We start from the raw sequence: 19729 nt of genomic DNA on the forward strand, positions 1-19729 counted from the left end.
GAGTGCCTTTGTAAAGGTTTCAGCAGCTTGGACAGCATTGTCCTTTAGCATGGGGGCTGTGAACTTTTCCACCTCAGTCTTAAGTAATGTAAAGTTTGCTTTTGAAAAGTTTTTCACGGTGGTTTCCTTGATTGGGGGTGGGGGTGGAATGTGGATATCCAGAGTGATTAGTCTATGGTCTGATATAACCAGTGAGGGGTTGACCTCCGGTGTGGAACACCGGTCGCCCATGTTGGTGATGACCAGGTCCAATATGTTGTTCCCTCTGGTGGGGGTGTTGACCAGTTGATCCAGGGCATTCAAGTTTATAAATTCTAGGAAACGTTGGGCAAGGGAGTTAGTACTTGAGTAGTTCTCCCAGTTTATGCTTGGGTAATTGAAATCACCCAGTACTAGGGTGTTTGGTAGGACCTTCATATTTCCCAGTGTCTCCAGAAATGTGGAATGGGGGTCCTGGGTCATGGTGAGTGATCTGTAGCAAGCTACAATTTGGATTGCAGTTTTTCCCATTGTTAGTTGCACATGGAGGATCTTTGATGCATTGTGCTGCGCCACTAACCTGGAGGTGTGGGTATCCTTGATGAATATGGATACACCCCCGCCTTTTGTGTTTCGGTCCTGGTTCTGCGGCTGAAAGGTATGGTATGAGTTATAGCCTAGTAGTGCTGGGGTGCTCTCAGGAGCCTTAAACCAGGTTACTGCACAGATGTCGATGTTCTCCATACTGAGGAGTGCCTCAAGTGCATGCATTTTGAGGTTTAGACTTCTGGCATTGAGTAGTATTCCCCTCAGTTTTTGGTTACTTGCGCTATTTATGGTGGTGGGTTTGTCTTTTGAGCCTTGCCTAAAAAAGGCACTCTGGGGGTGGCAAGAGCCTTGGCCAGTATTTGAAAACCTAAGGGTGACAGGTGCAAGCCATCTCTTGCGAAGCAACGTGGCTTGTCGAGCATGTCATCCCAGGTGGAAAGATACTGGATCCCCTTTGAATGACACCAGAAACTTAGCCAATTGTTGAAATTTATCATTTTTTCTTTATACTGTGGCATCACTCTTGGTGAGGGCAGGATGCTACTCAGAGTCAGGGTCATACCAGCCTGGGCTACATGATCAGAGAGCTCTTCCATGTCTCTTTTCATGTAGTCCAGGGAGGTACATCTGAAGTCATTCACACCAACATGGACAATGACAGAGTCATATTTGTACTTGTTCTGGAGTGACCTGAGTGCTTGTGTTATATGGCGGATCCTGGCAACTGACAGGCAGCTAACTGTAACCTTCTCCTTGTCCAGCCTAGTTAGTGGGACATCAGTGTGCCTAACTATAGAGTTGCCTATTACTAGTGTGTTGGGCATGTTATTTTGCCTTTAGGACTGTGATTAAGTGGCACACTGATTATGTGAAGTATGTGTTTCATGGTTGGTGATGGGGTGTGGAGGTTGCTTGGATGTTTGCTTTGGAGGTCTCTGTTGCTTTTGCAGATTGTTATTTAAAGCCTTTAAGATCCTGTGTTTCCTCAGTGTGTTATGTACGGTGTTATAACTTCCTTCCTTCTTTCCTTTCCTATAGGTTAGAAGCTTCATAAAGGATTACATTTTCTGTACTTTAATGTAAATGTGCCCCTTTTATTTCCACCCACACTCCCTCTGTTTTGAGCACTGTTTATAGCTTGCCTGTGTAAGCAACAAAAAAAAGAAAAGACAAAGGGACAGTGTATCTTTTGAGGAAAAGAGGAAAGGCAGACTATCACTGTCTGGTGACAAACAGCTTTGCATTACAGGGATGTACTTCATTTCAGATTACCACTCAATGTGTTACTGACTTCATCCTTGTTACCTGTATTTTTGTTTTACTAGGGCTCATAGGTTTAAGGATTACAGTAGAATTTACGTTTGTTTCTATTGTACTTTGGTTTGTAGGTTAGAACTAGGCTGACTGCCCATGTGGGCCATTTTACACCTAGACAATTATCCCATTTGATAATCAAACCCTGCACATTTTGTCTATAAGGTAAATACCTTAACCATTATGATTACCCCCATGTTATCCTAACAGGGATGAAGTGAGGGTGAGGGGGCTTGTCTGTGGTTATGGAACTTCTGCGCTGCTTGGGGTACTTATGAGGGAATTAAGGACTAATGCCCTTTACAATGATGGATTTAGTGAACTTGTGTCTTCAACAAAGAAATTTGTGGCATTAAATGTGTTGGTTGGTCTTCCAACCAGCTATGGGAACTGCTGTTTCTTAGTGTGGCAGTTAGTGCAGTGCTATGAAGTACTAATCCTTCCCTTTGTGACATGGACCACTGAACTGCGCTATCATGCATGGCAAGAGTACACAGGGGTTTGACTATGAGGTCCATTTCTTTTTGTGGCGCTATTGATAAGGGCTTGGAAATGAGTTGCTGCAGTCTGAAGACCACATTTTAGGCTGATTTCTCTTCCTTGCGACAGCTTCCCATGGCAACTGAATTTATGCATATGATAATTAAGGTGAAGGGCCATTATATTTCATAATCAAACATTCATGTCTACCATACTTGTAACTTGCTTGAGCTGTTTAATTTGCTTGATAAATGATAGAGCTATATTAACAATTCAAGAGAGTTTATAAAAGAAGTTCTCAATAGCTTTTATGTCAGAATGTATTCTTAGATAAGAAAGCAGTTTTTTCAAGCTCATTCTAGGTTGTTAAAGTTAATGTAATTAGAGTTACATTCATTAATCTGTAGCATCACTTTATACAGTACATTGGGGTTGTACTGCCAAGTTTATTGCTGAAAATTTCTACTTAGATTTTAATTTCTTCTTTGGTAAATTTTCACTTTCTGCACAAGTATATTCTGCCTGTGTCTAAGCCCCAAGGAAGCTGTACTTGCCTATAAAGTGGTTATTCCATTGTAATTCTATCCCACACCTTTTTTCTTTTAGGGATCTAGCCAGCTTGAGGTATATTCAATGACATATTCATTGAAAGGTATCTGTCAGTCTGTGGGTAAGATTTGTAGGAGTTATAAAATGCTATAATTTTCTAGTTCAACATCTTTGCATGAATTTAAGTTGATTAAGGCAATCTTAGCATCATGGTACTACAGTGCAACCCTTTGCTCCATTTAATGGTAGTGAGTGCTATATCTGGTACATGGGCACTGTATGCACAAAGGCATAAGAACAGGTGCAGGTAGATGAATCAGGATAACAGACATCGATTTTTATTAGTTAACCAGGGTAAAAAACTGATTCCCCATGGGTATTTTTCAGACTCTGCCAAGGAACAATGTTTGATAAAGTGCCTTGCTCAGAATCACACAGTAAGCAAAGCGGAACTGAGGGAATGAAACACCGCACTACAAGAAGCAGTTCATTAACACTTCATTGCCTTCATCCTTATTGTTAACTGCCAGACAGCTGTGTTGACTGCTAGACAGTTTTATTGTTAATTATAGTGTTGACTTCCTTGGTGACCCCTTAATAGTATGGCTGTGATTTTGGTTGCTGCTACTGGGGAATGTATCCATGCCTTTTAAAATTAACTGCTTTTGAATTTAGGCTATTAAACCTAATGAAAGTATGTGATGAATCTCATGGTACAGAACTGTATAAAAACATGTACTGGAATATTCTATAGTATATTCATTATGGTAGGCATAAATAAGAAAAAAGAAAATAAACAACATCTGAGGGGGTCAAGAAATAACTGCTAGATATACATGTCATGTAAAATTATAGTAGTCATTCTTTAGTTATATGCTTAATGCATTTCATGGTCACAGCAGAGGCACAGACTACCTTGGCATTCACAGGGCATAAAGCAGAAGAACGAATCTTTAACAAACCAGTGGGTCTTTACAGGACAAACTCACTTACTCTTACAGAATGCACACACATAACAATCTGGAGGAATGCCAACTCACCTATGTAATGGCTTTGGCATCAGGGAGGACACTAAAGGAAAATGACTTGTATAATTACTTTCAAAAGATCATCTGTTGAAATTATATGACAACAAAAGAACAATGGCTTTGGAAAGGATAAAACTGGAATTGTTTCTGCATTCCCAAAGCTTACATGCAATCCTCAGTTCAATAAGAGTTAATTCTGCTCAGAATTATAATAAATGTGTTCATAATCCTAATAATGAATGTCTGGAAACAAATATTAGTAGCATTGAACAATGTCTGGAAATAAATATTTGGTAGTATTTTATCTTGATTTAGAGTGCGTTAAGTTCAGATACTTGTGAGGTTTCATTACCTAGTAGCTAATTTCAGTTTGTCAAGCTTCCTGAGGGACACTAAAAACAAAAGTATTTTCAAATGAGCACAATTCAGGTTTGTGTTATGCAATAACTCTTCCACCATTACAACTCCGTTTTAAATCTAAGAACTGAATGATAAAAGCAAGAAGAGTGCAGTACACCACTAAAACCAACCCCCTCCCCCCAAAAATCTGTACTTTGCAATCTCTGGGAAGCAACGGGCTCACCAATGAGGCAGTCCACTGAGATGACGTTACAAATCATCTTTATTAGGACCAATGTAGCAAAGTTTAGCACAAAGTTAGTAAAATCAATACTGAGATTTTGTCCTTTACTAAATGTGCCATGGACTTCATTAGAAGTCCTAGTGGTATAACTCTTGGATATTTGTCATGGCAAAATGGAAAATAAAGACATTTCAGTATTTCTACAAATCAGTAAAATTTAGTAATGTTCATTTAAAATACTTATGACTATATTGCAAGACAGACTAAAAGTATTTATTCCTGTATTTTACATCTCAGTCATTGTGGTTTTATTAAATGTTGACAGATAGAAGATAACATCAAGACAGTTCTCTCTCTCTCTCTCTCTCTCTCTCTCTCTCTCTCTCAATAAAATCACGTCTGTTTCTAGCAAAGGTATACTTCCTCTGAATACTAATATTGAAAAAGACTTTGATACACCGACCTTCCATTATTTTACTTTGGTAAACTTAAAATGGATTTTCTGAAGACTTCTTTGTTATACTGGTTCAAGCAAAATATAATTACTATTTTGTTGTAGTAAATCCATAGGTTCATAGGTGTGTACTAGGCTAATGGCCGTGGAGCCTTTACAAGCCTAGCCAAAAGCATTCCCTGGCATTGTGCCGTCTGATGTTAGTTTCAAGAAGGGCTACTGGAGTGATCCCCAGGGTGAATTTTCTATTTCCCATCCATTCATCAAGATTTCTCTTGAAGAGGGTTAGTGAGGTGCTCTGCTTGACATGTATGGGAAGTTTGTTCCAGAGCATGGGCAGTCTCTGGGTTAAGAACCTGTCCCTCCAGCATGTTCTGTTGATTGAGGTAATGAGGTTTAGATCTCTGGAGTGTGTTGTTCGGAGGGATTGTGATTTTTTTAGATGTAGCATATCTAACAGTGCTGGGTCAGACATGGCTTTGTAGGTCAAGCAGAGATCGCCTCTAAGTAGGCGATATAAGACAGAGTAAAGCTTGAGTTTTTTGAGTCTGTCCACATAGAGCATGTTTTTAAGTCCTAAGATCCTCTTAGTGAGGTGTTTTTGTGGCCTTTCCAGTTGTTGCAGGCGTCCAGTGAGGTACATGCCAAATGGGGCATTGTACTCTATAATAGGTCTAATGAGGGAAGAGTAGAAGGAGACTATAACCTCTTTCTTCCTTCCTGGATGCAAAACCCTTTGTAATGAGATATGCCACATAGAAGGATTTTCTGACCACAGTCACAATGTGGTTGTCAAAGGAGAGGTTACTATCAACCTGTGTTCCTAGATCTCCTATTAACCCTTCGGTGTTTAGTGGACTACCATCAATGTGGTAGTTCATGGGCACCAAGTTCTTCCCAAAGGGAATGACGTTGCATTTTTTGGCATTGAGCTTAAGGCTGTGGTTCTGGCACCAGTCATTGGTCTCAGTGAGGCTTTTTTGTAGAATGTCTGTATATCTCTTGGAGAGTCAATAATGGCTCCCAGTTTGCAGTCATCAGCAAACATGGTAAGCCAGAGTCCCTTTGTGTTGGCCTGGACTTCAGAAACGTAGATGCCAAACAGAAGAGGACCCAAGACCGATCCCTGTGGGACACCAGTTGTGACTGGTCGGTAGTCAGACTTGGAATCCACTACTTTCACAGCATGAGTTCCATCAGTGAGCCAGTTTGCAATGCATCTTGTGATGTAGGGGGTTATTCCTAGTTTAGTAAGTCCATCTATAATCCCTGAGTGAGGAATGGTATCAAAGGCCTTGGCCGGCTCGAGGTAGGCTGTGTGAACTACCTTGCCTTCATCCACAGCTCTGGTGACAGACTCAAAGAAATCAGGTTGAGCAGGCATGATCTACTCTTCACAAATCCAAACTGTGTGGGGTCTAGAGTTTGGAGATTCCCAATGTCCTCATTAATAAGGTCCATGATGGAAAACTCCATAGCCTTACACACCAAACTCATCCGGCTAATAGGCCGGTAGTTCCCAGGGTCTGTGGTCACTCCCCCTTTGTGGTGTGGGATGACCTTGGCAGTGCTCCATTCAGTAGGGACAAAACCTGAAGTCAGGCTGTGACTGAACAGAGCACAAAGATGTGGTGCCAGTTCGCTTTGTAATTCTTGTAGAACACAGCCAGGGATATTATCAGGTGCCATGGAAGCTGTATTCTTGGCCTTGGACAGTGTGGTTTAACCTGTACAGCAGTAATATTGGGTACTTTGCATTCCTCCAGTATTATGATTGGCCCTTTAGGGGGTGAAAGGGGTGAAGTTTGCACTGAACCTGTCGGCCAGTATATTGGCAATGTCGGTTGGCTCAGTATAGCAGTTACCATTGTGTTGTAGCTCAGAGCAGATCTGAGTACTGCCATGTACATGTTTTACATAAATATAGAAGGCATTGTAGTTGTCTTTGGTGTCTGCTGCAATTTTGTTTTCGTAGCTAGCTTTAGCAGATTTGATGAGGGATCTCAGTGTTTTGTTGAGGCTAGCAAGGGAGTTTTTTCAGTCTTGGTACTTCACCTTTTTCTACAACAGTTTCTTCCTTCTGTTGTAGAGTTTGTTTATGGTAGGGGATCACCAGATTGGCTTCCTTTTTTTTTTTGGAAGAAAGCGTCTTGGTTCTGTTGGGTATGGCATGTTTCCATACATTTGCGTACATGTTTGTACAGTGCATAGGTGTAAGATTCAGCAGTCAAGCACCCATTTTCCATTTGCATAGGTGTCATGAAGTTAGCTACTTCTGTTTTAGAAGGCCAAAGTTTGTTTTGGAGAAGTTTTTCATGGTGGTTACCTTTACAGGGGTTGTGGGTAGGATGTGGATATCCATGGTGATTATCTTGTGTTCAGCTCTGACCAGGGAGGAGTTTACTGATGGTGTTGAGCAATGGTCGCCCATGTTAGTAATAACAAGGTCAAGGATGTTGCTACCCCTAGTGGGAGTACAAATGAGTTGGTCCAGGGAGCTGGAATTAATGAATTCCAGGAAACATTGGGCAAGTGTGTTGGTACTTGAGTAGTTTTCCCAGTTGATGGAGGGATAATTGAAGTCACCCAGTATGAGGGTGTTGGGTTGAACCTTAATATTTTCCAGGTGCTCAGGAACGTGGAGTGGGAGTCTAGGGACATGGTGATTGATCTATAGTAGGCTACAACCTGGATTGCAGTCTTAACCAGTGTTAGTTGTACCTGAAGTATCTCTGATGCATTATGCTGGGCTACTAGTCTGGAGGTGTGCATATCCTTTATGAATATGGAGACACCTCCTCGTTTAGGGCTTAGGTCCGAGTTCTGGGGCCAAAAAGTGTGGTATGAATTATAACCTGGTAGCACAGGGGTGTTCTCCAGAGCCTTGACCCAGGTATCTGTTACTGCACAAATGTCTATGTTCTCCATTTTAAGGAGTGCTTTGAGTGAGTGCATCTTGAGATTTAGACTTCTAGCATTGAGTAGCATAACCCTCAGATTACATTTGGTTGTAGGTGTTACAGTGGTAGTTTTGTCATCAGGACATTGCTTACAAAAGGCACTATAAGGGCGGCAAGAGCCTTGGCCAGTATCTAGAATCCCAGGAGTAACAGATGCAGGCCATCTCTGGCAAAGCATCGAGGTCTGTCTATCATGTCGTCCCAGGCAGACAGATACTGGATCCCCTTAGAATCACACCAGAAACTTAGTCAATTGTTGAAGTCAATCATTTTATGCTTGTATTGTGGTGTCATTCTGTGTGATGGCAGGATGCTGCTCAGGGCTAGAGTCATACCTGCCTGGGCTACATGATCGAGAGCTCCTCCATGTCTCTTTTCATGTAGTCCAGGGAGGTACATCTTAGGTCATTCAAACCAACATGGACAATGACAGAGTCATATTTGTACTTATTGTGAAGTGACCTGAGTGCATGCATTATGCGGTGGATCCTGGCTCCCAACAGGCAGCTAACCATTACTTTCTCCTTATTCAACCTAGTGAGTGAGACGTAAGTGTACCTGAATATGGAGTCACCTATGACTAGTGTGTTGAGTAAGCTGTTTTGCCTTAGGGGCTTTGGATGGGTCTACTTTATTCCCGTGAAAGCCAAATCGGTCGAATACAACTTGCGCAAACCATAATGAGCAAAATGCGAATATATCAAACACACTAAACCGTGAAATTCGAAATCTCGATCTCTCATAGTTGGCCAACCCCACCACCCAAAACATACTACCTACCGAAACACAGTAAAAAACAGAACATACACACACTAAACAAAACCCTACTTCTAACCCTAAAGTAAAGCACCAAAACCCTACTTCTAACCCTACACTAAACCCTACATACACAACTATCTATGCACTATCCTTAACCCCGCTCTAACCCTAAGGTCCATAACTACCGCACACTTACCCTACTGAGCTATACCCAAACAAACTAAATATTCCACACACATACACTTCACAAAATCCTACACTAAACCTTACATACAGTACCTATCTATGCACTTACCTTAACCCGCACCCTAACCCTAAGGTCCGTAACTATCACACACGCATGTTACGGAGCTGTTCCACAGACGGGCCAACTATATGAATTCGATATTTCCACTTTCGCAGTTTAGTGCATTCGATGTACTCGTGTTTCACTCATTATGTGTCACGCAAATTGTATTCGACCAATTCGGCTTTCGGGGGAATAAAGTAGACCCGCTTTGGATGAGTGGCACACTGTTTATGTGAGCTATGTGTTTCATGAATTGTACTGGGATGTGGTTGTTGGGTGTGTTTCTGCCTTGGAGGTCTCTGTTGTTTGGGTAGATTTTTAATGAAAGCCTCGGCAAAGGTGTGTGTATGTTTTGTGTTATTATGTGAGGGCCATGGTTGTGTATGTTCAGGAGGGCTATGTGTTACATGTGGTGCAGTGCAGGTGTTAACCATCTCCTCTTGACTGGCTATTCAAGTCTGGGCTTGAGAGTGCTTGACTTCCTATTTAGAAATATTGGTGCATCTCTCACAAGTCTGAGTGTTAGGAGGTAAGAGGAAAGGGTTGCCTGTGTACATGAGGCAGTTGCTACATAGCCTCAGGATGCCCAGGTTCACCAGGTTAAAAGGAGAAAGTGCAGGAAACTGACATTTGGACATGCCTGGATGGGCATTCAATCTAGTAAGTACTGAAGCTGTTTTACTTTTCTGTATGGAATATTTTTAGTTCTGGCAGCTGTTAATGTGCTACAGGAAATGCTTTGAGAAGTACTGACCAAGTGCAAGCCTTAATACTCTATATAAGTGCAGAAAGAAGAGCACTAGCAAGATCGGGGGGAGAATTTCAACAGCAGGCTTTGTGGCACTGGTAATACTTTACCTAGCTTAGCAGCGCTGCTCGTCGTGCAAACCCATGCAAACATGGCTTTTTAAGTCAGAACGTTAAAAGGGGAAGAAAGCAGCCCAACACGGCCAATAAGCTTCAATGTCAGAGCTAGAAACCATTCCTCTAGAGGTAGATAAGCTGCTCAGTGCTTACCACTCCCACTGATGAACAGAAAGGCTTCCCTCTATCACACAAAGGTCTAGGCAGCTCAGAAACTCTTAATACAGTCCTCTAGCAAGAGAAAATAGCAGGAAACAAGCAAACGGACAGATTTTTTTTTTTTTTTTTTTAAACTGTCAAAAATACAATTTAAAACAACAGTAAGTTCGCTTTTAAATGCAGAAAAGGCTAGTGTACTTGAGTGTGTAGCCAATGACCCTATATTTCTATGAAATTTAAAACCATGGGGAGAATAAGAATTTCTTTTATTCCATTATTGTACCAATGTATTCTAGGAAGTTTCGTCCACATCACTGATGTAATAAAATGTCCTTATTTCTAGATGGAATACCAGTTTTTCTGAAACTTTCCAAAACATCAGTTTTAAAACTGTTTGACTCAGTATTCTTATTTTCTAGCGTTTCAGACCTTCACTTTAAATATGAAATATCTGTGATAACTCATTTTGCACAGTCCTCAACATTTCTTAGTGAGACAACTACCATAAAACTTGTAATGCACATTTTTAAATATGTGTTTATTTGGAAAACCACATTTTCAAAGACTACAAATTCAACCACCTTCTCAAGATTCATCTTCCTAAATTGCTATCTTTTTACTAGACTTTTTTTCCCCATGCTGAGGAGCACAAACAACTGCTCAGATTTCTTAGTTCCTCTTAATGCCCTTCATATCTTTTCAACATCATACAAATCAAACTGAAAAGTTGGTCTAGCCTTTCACATTCTCCTTGATTCATAAGCAACTCTTATTAAAGCTGCTACTGGTTAAATCTTTATAATGTATGATGCGGAAGACAAGAGGCAATTTTGTGTATTTCTCTTTTACTACTACTACCACCACTACCACTACTACTGCTAAGACTAAGCACCACTCCTATTATTACTACTGTGATGACTACTACTCCTACTAGCACCACTGCTACTAACTACTACTACTATTACTACTACGACTACCACCACTACCACTACTACTGCTAAGACTAAGCACCACTCCTATTATTACTACTGTGATGACTACTACTCCTACTAGCACCACTGCTACTAACTACTACTACTATTACTACTACGACTACCACCACTACCACTACTACTGCTAAGACTAAGCACCACTCCTATTATTACTACTGTGATGACTACTACTCCTACTAGCACCACTACTACTAACTACTACTACTATTACTACTACTATTACCACCACTACCACTACTACTGCTAAGACTAAGCACCACTCCTATTATTACTACTGTGATGACTACTACTCCTACTAGCACCACTACTAACTACTACTACTATTACTACTACTACTACTACCACCGTTACTACCACTGCTAAGACTAACTACTACTACTATTACTACTACTAAGATTACTACTACCACTACAACTACAACTACTACCATGAAGACTAACTGCTACTACTACTGCTAACACTACTACTACTACTGCTTCTGCTAAGACTATCTACTACTACTATTACTACTACTGCTAAGACTACTACTATTACTACCACTACTACTATTAGTACTACTGCTAAGACTACTACTACCACTACTGCTGCAAATAATACTACTCTTACTACTAAGAGTACTACTACTTCTACCACTACTATTACTACAAGTGATACTGCTACTGCTAAGACTAACTATAACTACTACTAACTACTACCTTACTACAACTACTACTACACAAAATTAAATAAAGAAAATTTACATAATCAAGCTTAGGTAAAATGTTTTTCAAAACTAAATTATTTCTTGTGCCTTGACATAGCCTTCCACAAAGTATTTCGACAGAAAACACAAGCAAAATCTGAAAACAGTAGATTAAAAATAGTTATTTGTGATTAAGCATTTATGTAACAGGACATCTCCAATGACATTCAATTTCAAGCCAATAAGGATTCAAAGTCCCATACTTCAAAATGAATACACGTTTTTGTGTAAGAGGAAATCTGTACCAAACTATCCCATCTGGCATTAACATTTTAGAATAGCAGCCTTGAGGTCACTTTTCTGACCAGAGGAGTAGACTATGAGAATTATGTTTTAATATAGGGAAATCTGTGCTTCTATTTCTAATGTCCCTGATGTGTTCTGTAAACTTGTCTTAAAATTCCTAGATGTTTCTTCTACACAAGCAAGGCTGCAGAAACAAATAAGGATATATGTTATTACAACTGTAATACAAGCTCCCAGATTATGTAAATTTAATACCATTAACATTATTAAAGTGGCCATTTATATGAACACAAAATGAAAAGTCACTATAGGGGCAAGTACCCCGTTTCTGTAATCTTACTTTAGTAAGGTGACCTATGGCTTAACAAAATGATTCTGTACCAAATCATCGCCAAGATTGAAAGGAAAGACAACTCCAATAGTCTCCAAGGTCACCATTCTAATCTATCTATATATATCTATAGCTATAAATATATATATATATATATATATATATATATATATATATATACACACACACACACACACACACACACACACACACACACACACACGCTCAAAGCCGTAGTTCTTATAGAAGAAAAGTGTTAGATGACTGCACATATTTGTTTACATATGAAGTGCACATAGTTTAAACACATATGCAACAGATAAACACTTCACATCTTACCTTAAGAATTAAGATCAAAATCATCCACAGATCAGAGTATGCTGAGGCACAGAATCCTGTGTTCATCACGGAGTAAGTGATGTTCTTCTCTGCTACCTTGGAGATAAAAGCATTACAACTGCTTGATTTTGTTTTACTAAGCACAGAAACAGAGCTCCTATGTAAGAAACATGAGTTCATAATTTACACTGGTATTTATTGTTAATCTTTCTCTATCACATGGCCTTCTGCTTCTAACACAAAATATCAGACGTTATATTACATACAGACTCATCAGCTTACTGTAAATTTGCTGAGGTACACTGAGATGGGAAGGTGATAACATTTGCATTAAGTTCAAGACTGTGTGTGTGTGTGTGTGTGTGTGTGTGTGTGTGTGTGTGTGTGTGTGTGTGTGTGTGTGTGTGTGTGTAAAATGCATGTTAACAGAAATCATGTTATTTTAGCAAGTTTCTAAGACCAATATTTAAAGTACGTCACTTGATCGCTCTCAGTGTGTGTGTGTGTGTGTGTGTGTGTGTGTGTGTGTGTGTGTGTGTGTGTGTGTGTTGTGCGGTAAAGTGGCTATTATTTTTCAAACCTACAGGGAGCCACTGCAGAGGGGTGGAAGAGCCACAGGTTGCAGACCCCTGTCCTAGATGATATGGGTGCATGCAAGGGGTAGAAACCTAGGCCAAGTAAAAAAAAAAAAGACTATCCCAAAAGTAGTACAAAAGTTCAGGGGGAAACTTGTCAGGCTTGGTAGATCCAGTGAAAAGGAAAGTCTTCTGGGAGTATCAGATAGTTGTGAGAGGGACGAGGCTAAAAAGAAAAGAAAAAGAAAAAGAAAAGAAACAAAGAAGCAAAACTTATGAGGCAATACCTTTACTTCATGCTCCAACATTTGCAGTAAGTTCAAGACTGTGTGTGTGTGTGTGTGTGTGTGTGTGTGTGTGTGTGTGTGTGTGTGTGTGTGTGTGTGTGTGTGTGTGTGTGTGTGTGTGTGTGTGTGTGTGTGTGTGTGTGTGTGTGTGTGTGTGTGTGTGTGTGTGTGTGTGTATTTGCTTATCCCCATGTGTCACATTTATTCACTCTTCAACCAGCACTTTTCTGAGTCTCACCTAAAACTCAGGTGCTGTTACACCTCTTACTTCAGCTTCATCCTCCCCAGCATGGGACAAGCAAATCCTTCTATTCTGCACAGCTTATAAACAAAGGGATTGTGTCTCCATCTAGGGGTGTCATCACTACCATTTACTCAGCCCTCATTAGGCCAGTCATCGAGTATAAAGCCTCCTTTGGCATGCATCTGTCCAGACACATGCAACAACTGGAATGCCCACAGAGACACCTTACTAAAAGGATACAAGGCCTAAACAGCTTTGACTCAAAACCCTGTTACTATACTCTGTATCCCACTGATTGCTGTACCTGGCATATAAGGCACACTCTGACCCAATAAAGATGAATTTGAAGCACATCAGCAAGTCAAATGGCTTCAGGAGCACTCAGTCCAGAGATCTAAACCTTTGTAGGACATCAACAGTTTGAAGCTACAAATATATCTCACAGAGGATACCATTGCTCTGGACAGATTCCCTAGCCATGTAAAACAAAACTCTTCCCTGTCCATATTCAAGCAAAACTTAGATCTATGGATGGGTAATAGAAAATTTACTCCAGGACTGCCCCCTGTACAACTAATAGAGAGAAGCAGTTCCTTACCTGTATTTGTATCATATGCTAAGTACTGCAGTGCTGTCATCCCATTTGATCTGTGGGGGTCTGCTAATGAGTGGGGAGAAAACAGGGGCTCTGTTGTGGAGACAAAACTGAATATGCTGGTGCTGCTAGTGGATGAAGGTACTATTTCACAAACAGAGATTGCAATGATTAATTCAAGTAAGCATTGTGCATTTTTCATTGTTGAAATAAATGTGTTCTGATTAAAGGAGGGGTAAAGTCCCCCAAAATAATGGAATTTAGGTAAACAGAGAGGGACTCTAGTTTACTAAGATGCATGCAAGTATTATGGGTTCTATAGTTGGCTAAGATGTGCTACAATGTCTTATTTACAGATACTAGGATGCAGTAAGAATTAATGTTCTCTGTTCTTAATTAGACAAGAAGTAGTGGCATTTTGTATAAAGAGAGACATGCCACTACCAGCATTAGTGTTATCTACAATGTGGAAAAAAAACAAACAAACAAAAAAAAAACAATGCAAAGTGAAAAACTGGATATATACAGACCCCAATTTTATTATTAGCGCATTCGTTTAAACATTGCCAAACATCTTCAGATCTAAAGAAGTTGTGTTACATTGTTGTTTTTTTTTCAACATTTTTCTGTTGGTGTGTTTGTTCAGTCTATTTACAATGTGGGCTTGAGAGAGTGGTAGGCAATAAAATGTGGTAAGGATGGAATTCTGTCATTGCACTGGAACCAGGTTTCAGTGATAACACAAATATCCACATTTTCTAGAGTGAGGAATGCCTTAAGGGAGAGCATTTTCTTATTTAGACTCCTAGCCGAGTACTACTAGTTTAAAATTTGCCAGATTTGAACATAGATTTACTAGATTTGTAGCCTGAGTAGACTAATGTTGCTTAAATGCATTATGGGGGCACAAAATGTCTTGGACAGTATGAAAAAAAACCCTGGGGAGATAGGTGCTAGCCATCACTGATGGAACAGGTGGGTCTGTCTTCTATCTCATTCCAGGTTGACACACTTTGGATCCTCTAAGAACAGTGCCAGTAACTAAGTCAATCAATCTTTGCTTACATTGTTGCATTATTTATAGTTCATAGCTCATAGTTACATACTAGGCTAATGGCCACCAAGGCCTTTATACACCTAGCTGTGGAATCAAACCAAAATGTGTCCCTGTCTATCATAGCCATTTATAAGAAGGGGGTATGGTAGGAAGTTTCTAGAGGTTATATGTGTGTGTGTGTGTGTGTGTGTGTGTGTGTGTGTGTGTGTGTGTGGGGTGGGGGGGGCTATGTTAGTTTGGCTATTACTGTCTGCTTCTATCAGAGACTCGGGGTGAATTTCTAATTTCCCATACACTAGTCAAGGTTACGCTTAAATAGGATTAGGGATGGACTCTGCTAAACATGGATGGTAAGCCTGTTCCAGAGTTTCTAAGACACACATTTACCATAAAATCAAATGATGGCACAATAATCTCCCCTGACCCATCTACAAAACTATTAGGCGTCATCATAGACAGTAATCTAAAATTTGACCTACATGTTAACCAAACTATCAAAACCATCAATAAAAAACTAGGGTCACTTTACAAAATAAAAGCCTTCCTAACCCCTCCAGCTAAAATTGCCATAGCTTGCTCTCACCTTCTTTCAACCCTTCTGTATGCATCCCCTCTACTCTTGAATTTAAACAAGACTGTCCTTAACAAACTCTCAATTTGCTACAACCACATTGCCAGGTTTGCCACTGGGCTGCCTTTTAGGACACATCATTGCATCAATCTAAACCATCTTGGGTGGCTTGAACTACCCAGCCTAATCCAGTATAACCAACTGATAATGGCCTATAAAATCCTTTATAATCCGGACAATACTCCTGCACTTAAAAATATTATAACCCCTATAACAATCGTAGACCGCTTCGATCCTCTAACAAACTACTAATTCAGACTAGCAAAATTAATAACACAGCTGGTGACTCTCTCTTTGCAAACTCTGTAAGTAGATCCTGGAACTCTCTTCCAGCTGATATTACCTTACTTTCCACCTTAGGTCAATTTAAAACTAGACTCAAACAACATTTGTCACTTAACTGGCTATGTCAATGTATCAAGCCTGGCTAACTCTCTCTAGAATGTGTAAAAATCTGTTAACCAGTTTACTGTGTAATTTAATTTAATCCTGACTTGAGCTGACCAAACCATTCTCATGACTCCTGTCTATGGTGGCAGTAGAAGAAACTATTTGTGGTGTGGAATGAGTGTTTGTGTGTTGCTGAGGTTTGGTTGAGGTGCAAATGTTTTTAGTGTCATATCAAGGAGGTCTTTCTGGTTTTGGAAGTAATTTGTAGGTAGGCTGTCTGTTTCCCTTTGCTGCATATGTGAGTGTAGTTTTACTATATGCACTGAAAACCAATTTGTATGGTGGGTTTGTCTCTTGCTGTAATAAATATTTGAACATGTATATTTGTTTTGTAGTAACAGCAAATGGTTTTCAATAAGAATGTAGTAGCTTGTACATTGCCTCAGGGTGCCCACTGTATGAAAGCTCACAACAGATGGTGTAATAGTAGACTGAGGACCCATGGTTGATCTAGAAGTGCCTTCATCTAACTAGAAAGGAGGAAGAGAATCTGTATGAAAAAATGACAACAGAAGTGGTAGTTGACATAGGGTTTGTGATATTATGGTATTTTCATGACTTTTGTCTACCTAGAAGAGAGACAGAGCTACACAATATATTAAGGAGCAGTGAAAAACTGTACAAAAACTGCAAAATAGTGCAGCACAGCAGAATACAGCACAATACAGTGCAACATGACAGAGCACAATGCAGTATAGTTCAATATCGCTCAATACAGTACAGCTCAGCACAGCTCAATAAATATTACAAGGATTGATTGAACAGCAGGCACAGATGCCACAGCACTGTAACCCAAGAGACATCCAATGCGGTACAACATAAGAACCCTGAACAGCAGGCTAGGGTACTAGAGCACAATATTCCCGTGCATTGTTCAATGTACTACCATAGGTTCATAGGTGTGTACTAGACTACTGGCCCTGAGGCCTTTACAAGCCTAGCCATAGGATTATCCTGGCATCATGCCGCCCAACCTTAGTTCCCAGTGCCTCTGTCGAGTAGAGCCACTGGACTTATCCCCGGGGTGAATTTTCTATTTCCCATCCACTCATCAAGATTTCTCTTGAAGAGGGTCAGTGAGGTGCTCTGTTTGACATGTATGGGAAGTCTATTCCATAGCATGGGCAGTCTCTGGGTTATGAACCTGTCCCTCCAGTACGTTCTGTTGATTGTGGTAATGAAGTTGAGGTCCCTGGAGCGTGTGGTGCAGAGGGATTGGGATTTCTTTAGATGTAGCATTTCTAACAGAGCTGGGTCAGACATGGCTTTGTAAGTTAAGCAGAGATCGCCTCTAAGTAGGCGATATGAGACAGAGAATAGTTCGATTTTTTTGAGTCTGTTCATATAGGACAAGTGTTTAAGGCCTAGGATCCTCTTTGTGAGGTACTATTACGGCCTCTCCAGTTGTTGCAGGTGTCTAGTGAGGTACATGCCAAATGGGGCATTGTACTCAATGATTGGCCTATTGAGGGAAGAGTAGAGGGAGACAATGACCTCTTTCTTCCTGGATGCAAAACCCTTAGTAATGAGATGTGCCACATAGAAGGACCTTCTGACCACAGTGGCAATGTGGTGATCAAAAGAGAGGCTGCTGTTCCCAGATCTCTTATAATGCCTTCTGTGTTCAGTGGACTACCATCAATGTGGTAATTCATGGGAACCAGGTTTTTCCAAAAGGGGATGACAACACATTTTTTGGCATTGAGCTTATGGCCATGGTTCTGACACCAGTCGTTGGTCTCAGTGAGGCCATTCTGTAGGATGTCAACATCACTTGGGGAGTTAATAATAGCTCCCAACTTGCAATCCTCTGTGAACTTTGTCAGCCAGAGTCCCTTCGTGTTGGCCTGGACTTTAGAGAAGTAGATACCAAACAGGAGAGGACCCAGGACCAAACCCTGTGGGAATCTACTCGTGACTAGTCGGCAGTCTGACTTGGAGTCAGCTGCTTTCACACTGCGGGTTCTATCTCTGAGCCAGTTTGCAACCCACCTAGTAATATAGGGGTTGATGCCTAGCTTAGTGAGTTTTTCTATGATTCCTGAGTGGGGAATGGTATGAAAGGCCTTGTCCAGATCAAAGTAGGCTGTATGAACCACCTTGCCTTCATCTACAGCTCTCGTGACTGACTCAAAGAAGTCAAACAAGTTAAGCAGGCATGATCTACCCTTCACAAAACCAAACTGTGTGGGATCCAGAGTTTGGAGATTCCCTACATCCTTGTTTATTAGGTCCATGTTGATGCATTCCATAGCTTTGCATATCAGACTCGTCAGACTAATGGGGCAATAGTTCCCAGGGTCTGTAGTCACTCCTCCATTGTGGAGAAGGATGACTGTAGTAGTGCACCATTCGGTAGGGACAAAGCCTGAAGTGAGGCTGTGATTGAACAGGACACACAGGTGTGCCAGTTCACTCTATAATTCATGTAGAACACAGCCAGGGATATTGTCAGGTCCCATAGAAGCTGTATTCTTGGTCTTGGGCAGTCCTGTTTTAACCTGTGCAGCAGTAATACTGGGTGCCTGGCAATCTGCTGGTATTATGATTGGTCCTTTGGGGGGGGGGGTAAAGTTGGCACTGAATCTGTCAGCTAGTATATTGGCTTGATATAAAAGGTACCATTGTGCAGTAGCTCAGAGCAAATCTGGGTATTGTTGTGAAGATTCTTTACATAACTATAGAAGGCCTTGTGGTTGTCTTTACTATCTGCTGCAATTCTGTTTTCATAGCTACCTTTAAAGGATTTGATGAGGGATCGCAACTTTTTGTTGAGGCTGATAAGGGAGTTTTTCCAGTCTTGGGACTTCAACTTATTCTGCATCAGTTTCCTCCTTCTGTTGAAGAGTTTGTTTATGGCAGGGGACCACCAGATTGGCTTCCTTTTTTTGGAGGAGAGCATCTTGGTTCTATTGGGTATGGCAAGATCCATGCATTTGTGTATGTTTTCATACAGTGCATTGATGTATGATTCGGCAGTCATGCAACTATTCACCATTTGCATGAGTGCCGTGAAGTTAGCCACCTCTGTTTTTAGGAGCCCAAAGTTAGCTTTGTAGAAGTATTTCATGGTGGTTACGTTTGCAGGGGAGGTGGGAGGGATGTAGATTTCCAAGGTGATTACCAGTAGTTTGTGGTCGGATCTAACCGGGGAGGAGCTGACTATTGGTGTAGAGCAACAGTCACCCATGTTAGTAATGACCAGGTCAAGGAGGTTGCTACCGCTGGTGGGGGTAAGAACGAGCTGGTCCAGGGCATTGGAATTAATGAACT

The 19729-nt window shown here is 40.8% G+C and overlaps 1 protein-coding gene across 1 annotated transcript in view; it reads right to left on the bottom strand.

Moving 5' to 3' along the window:
• GPR156 (G protein-coupled receptor 156) overlaps window positions 1–19729 on the bottom strand; it is a 1210147-nt gene that overhangs the window by 616508 nt on the left and 573910 nt on the right. The window contains exon 7 of the mRNA XM_044071505.1: window positions 12618–12713. Coding sequence (XP_043927440.1) covers window positions 12618–12713 — 96 coding nt within the window. The remainder of the gene's footprint in view (window positions 1–12617; window positions 12714–19729) is intronic.

The sequence above is a fragment of the Protopterus annectens genome, chromosome 5.part0 (assembly GCF_019279795.1).
Source record: "Protopterus annectens isolate FY-2018-M chromosome 5.part0, PAN1.0, whole genome shotgun sequence".
In the NCBI taxonomy this organism is placed as follows: domain Eukaryota; kingdom Metazoa; phylum Chordata; order Ceratodontiformes; family Protopteridae; genus Protopterus; species Protopterus annectens.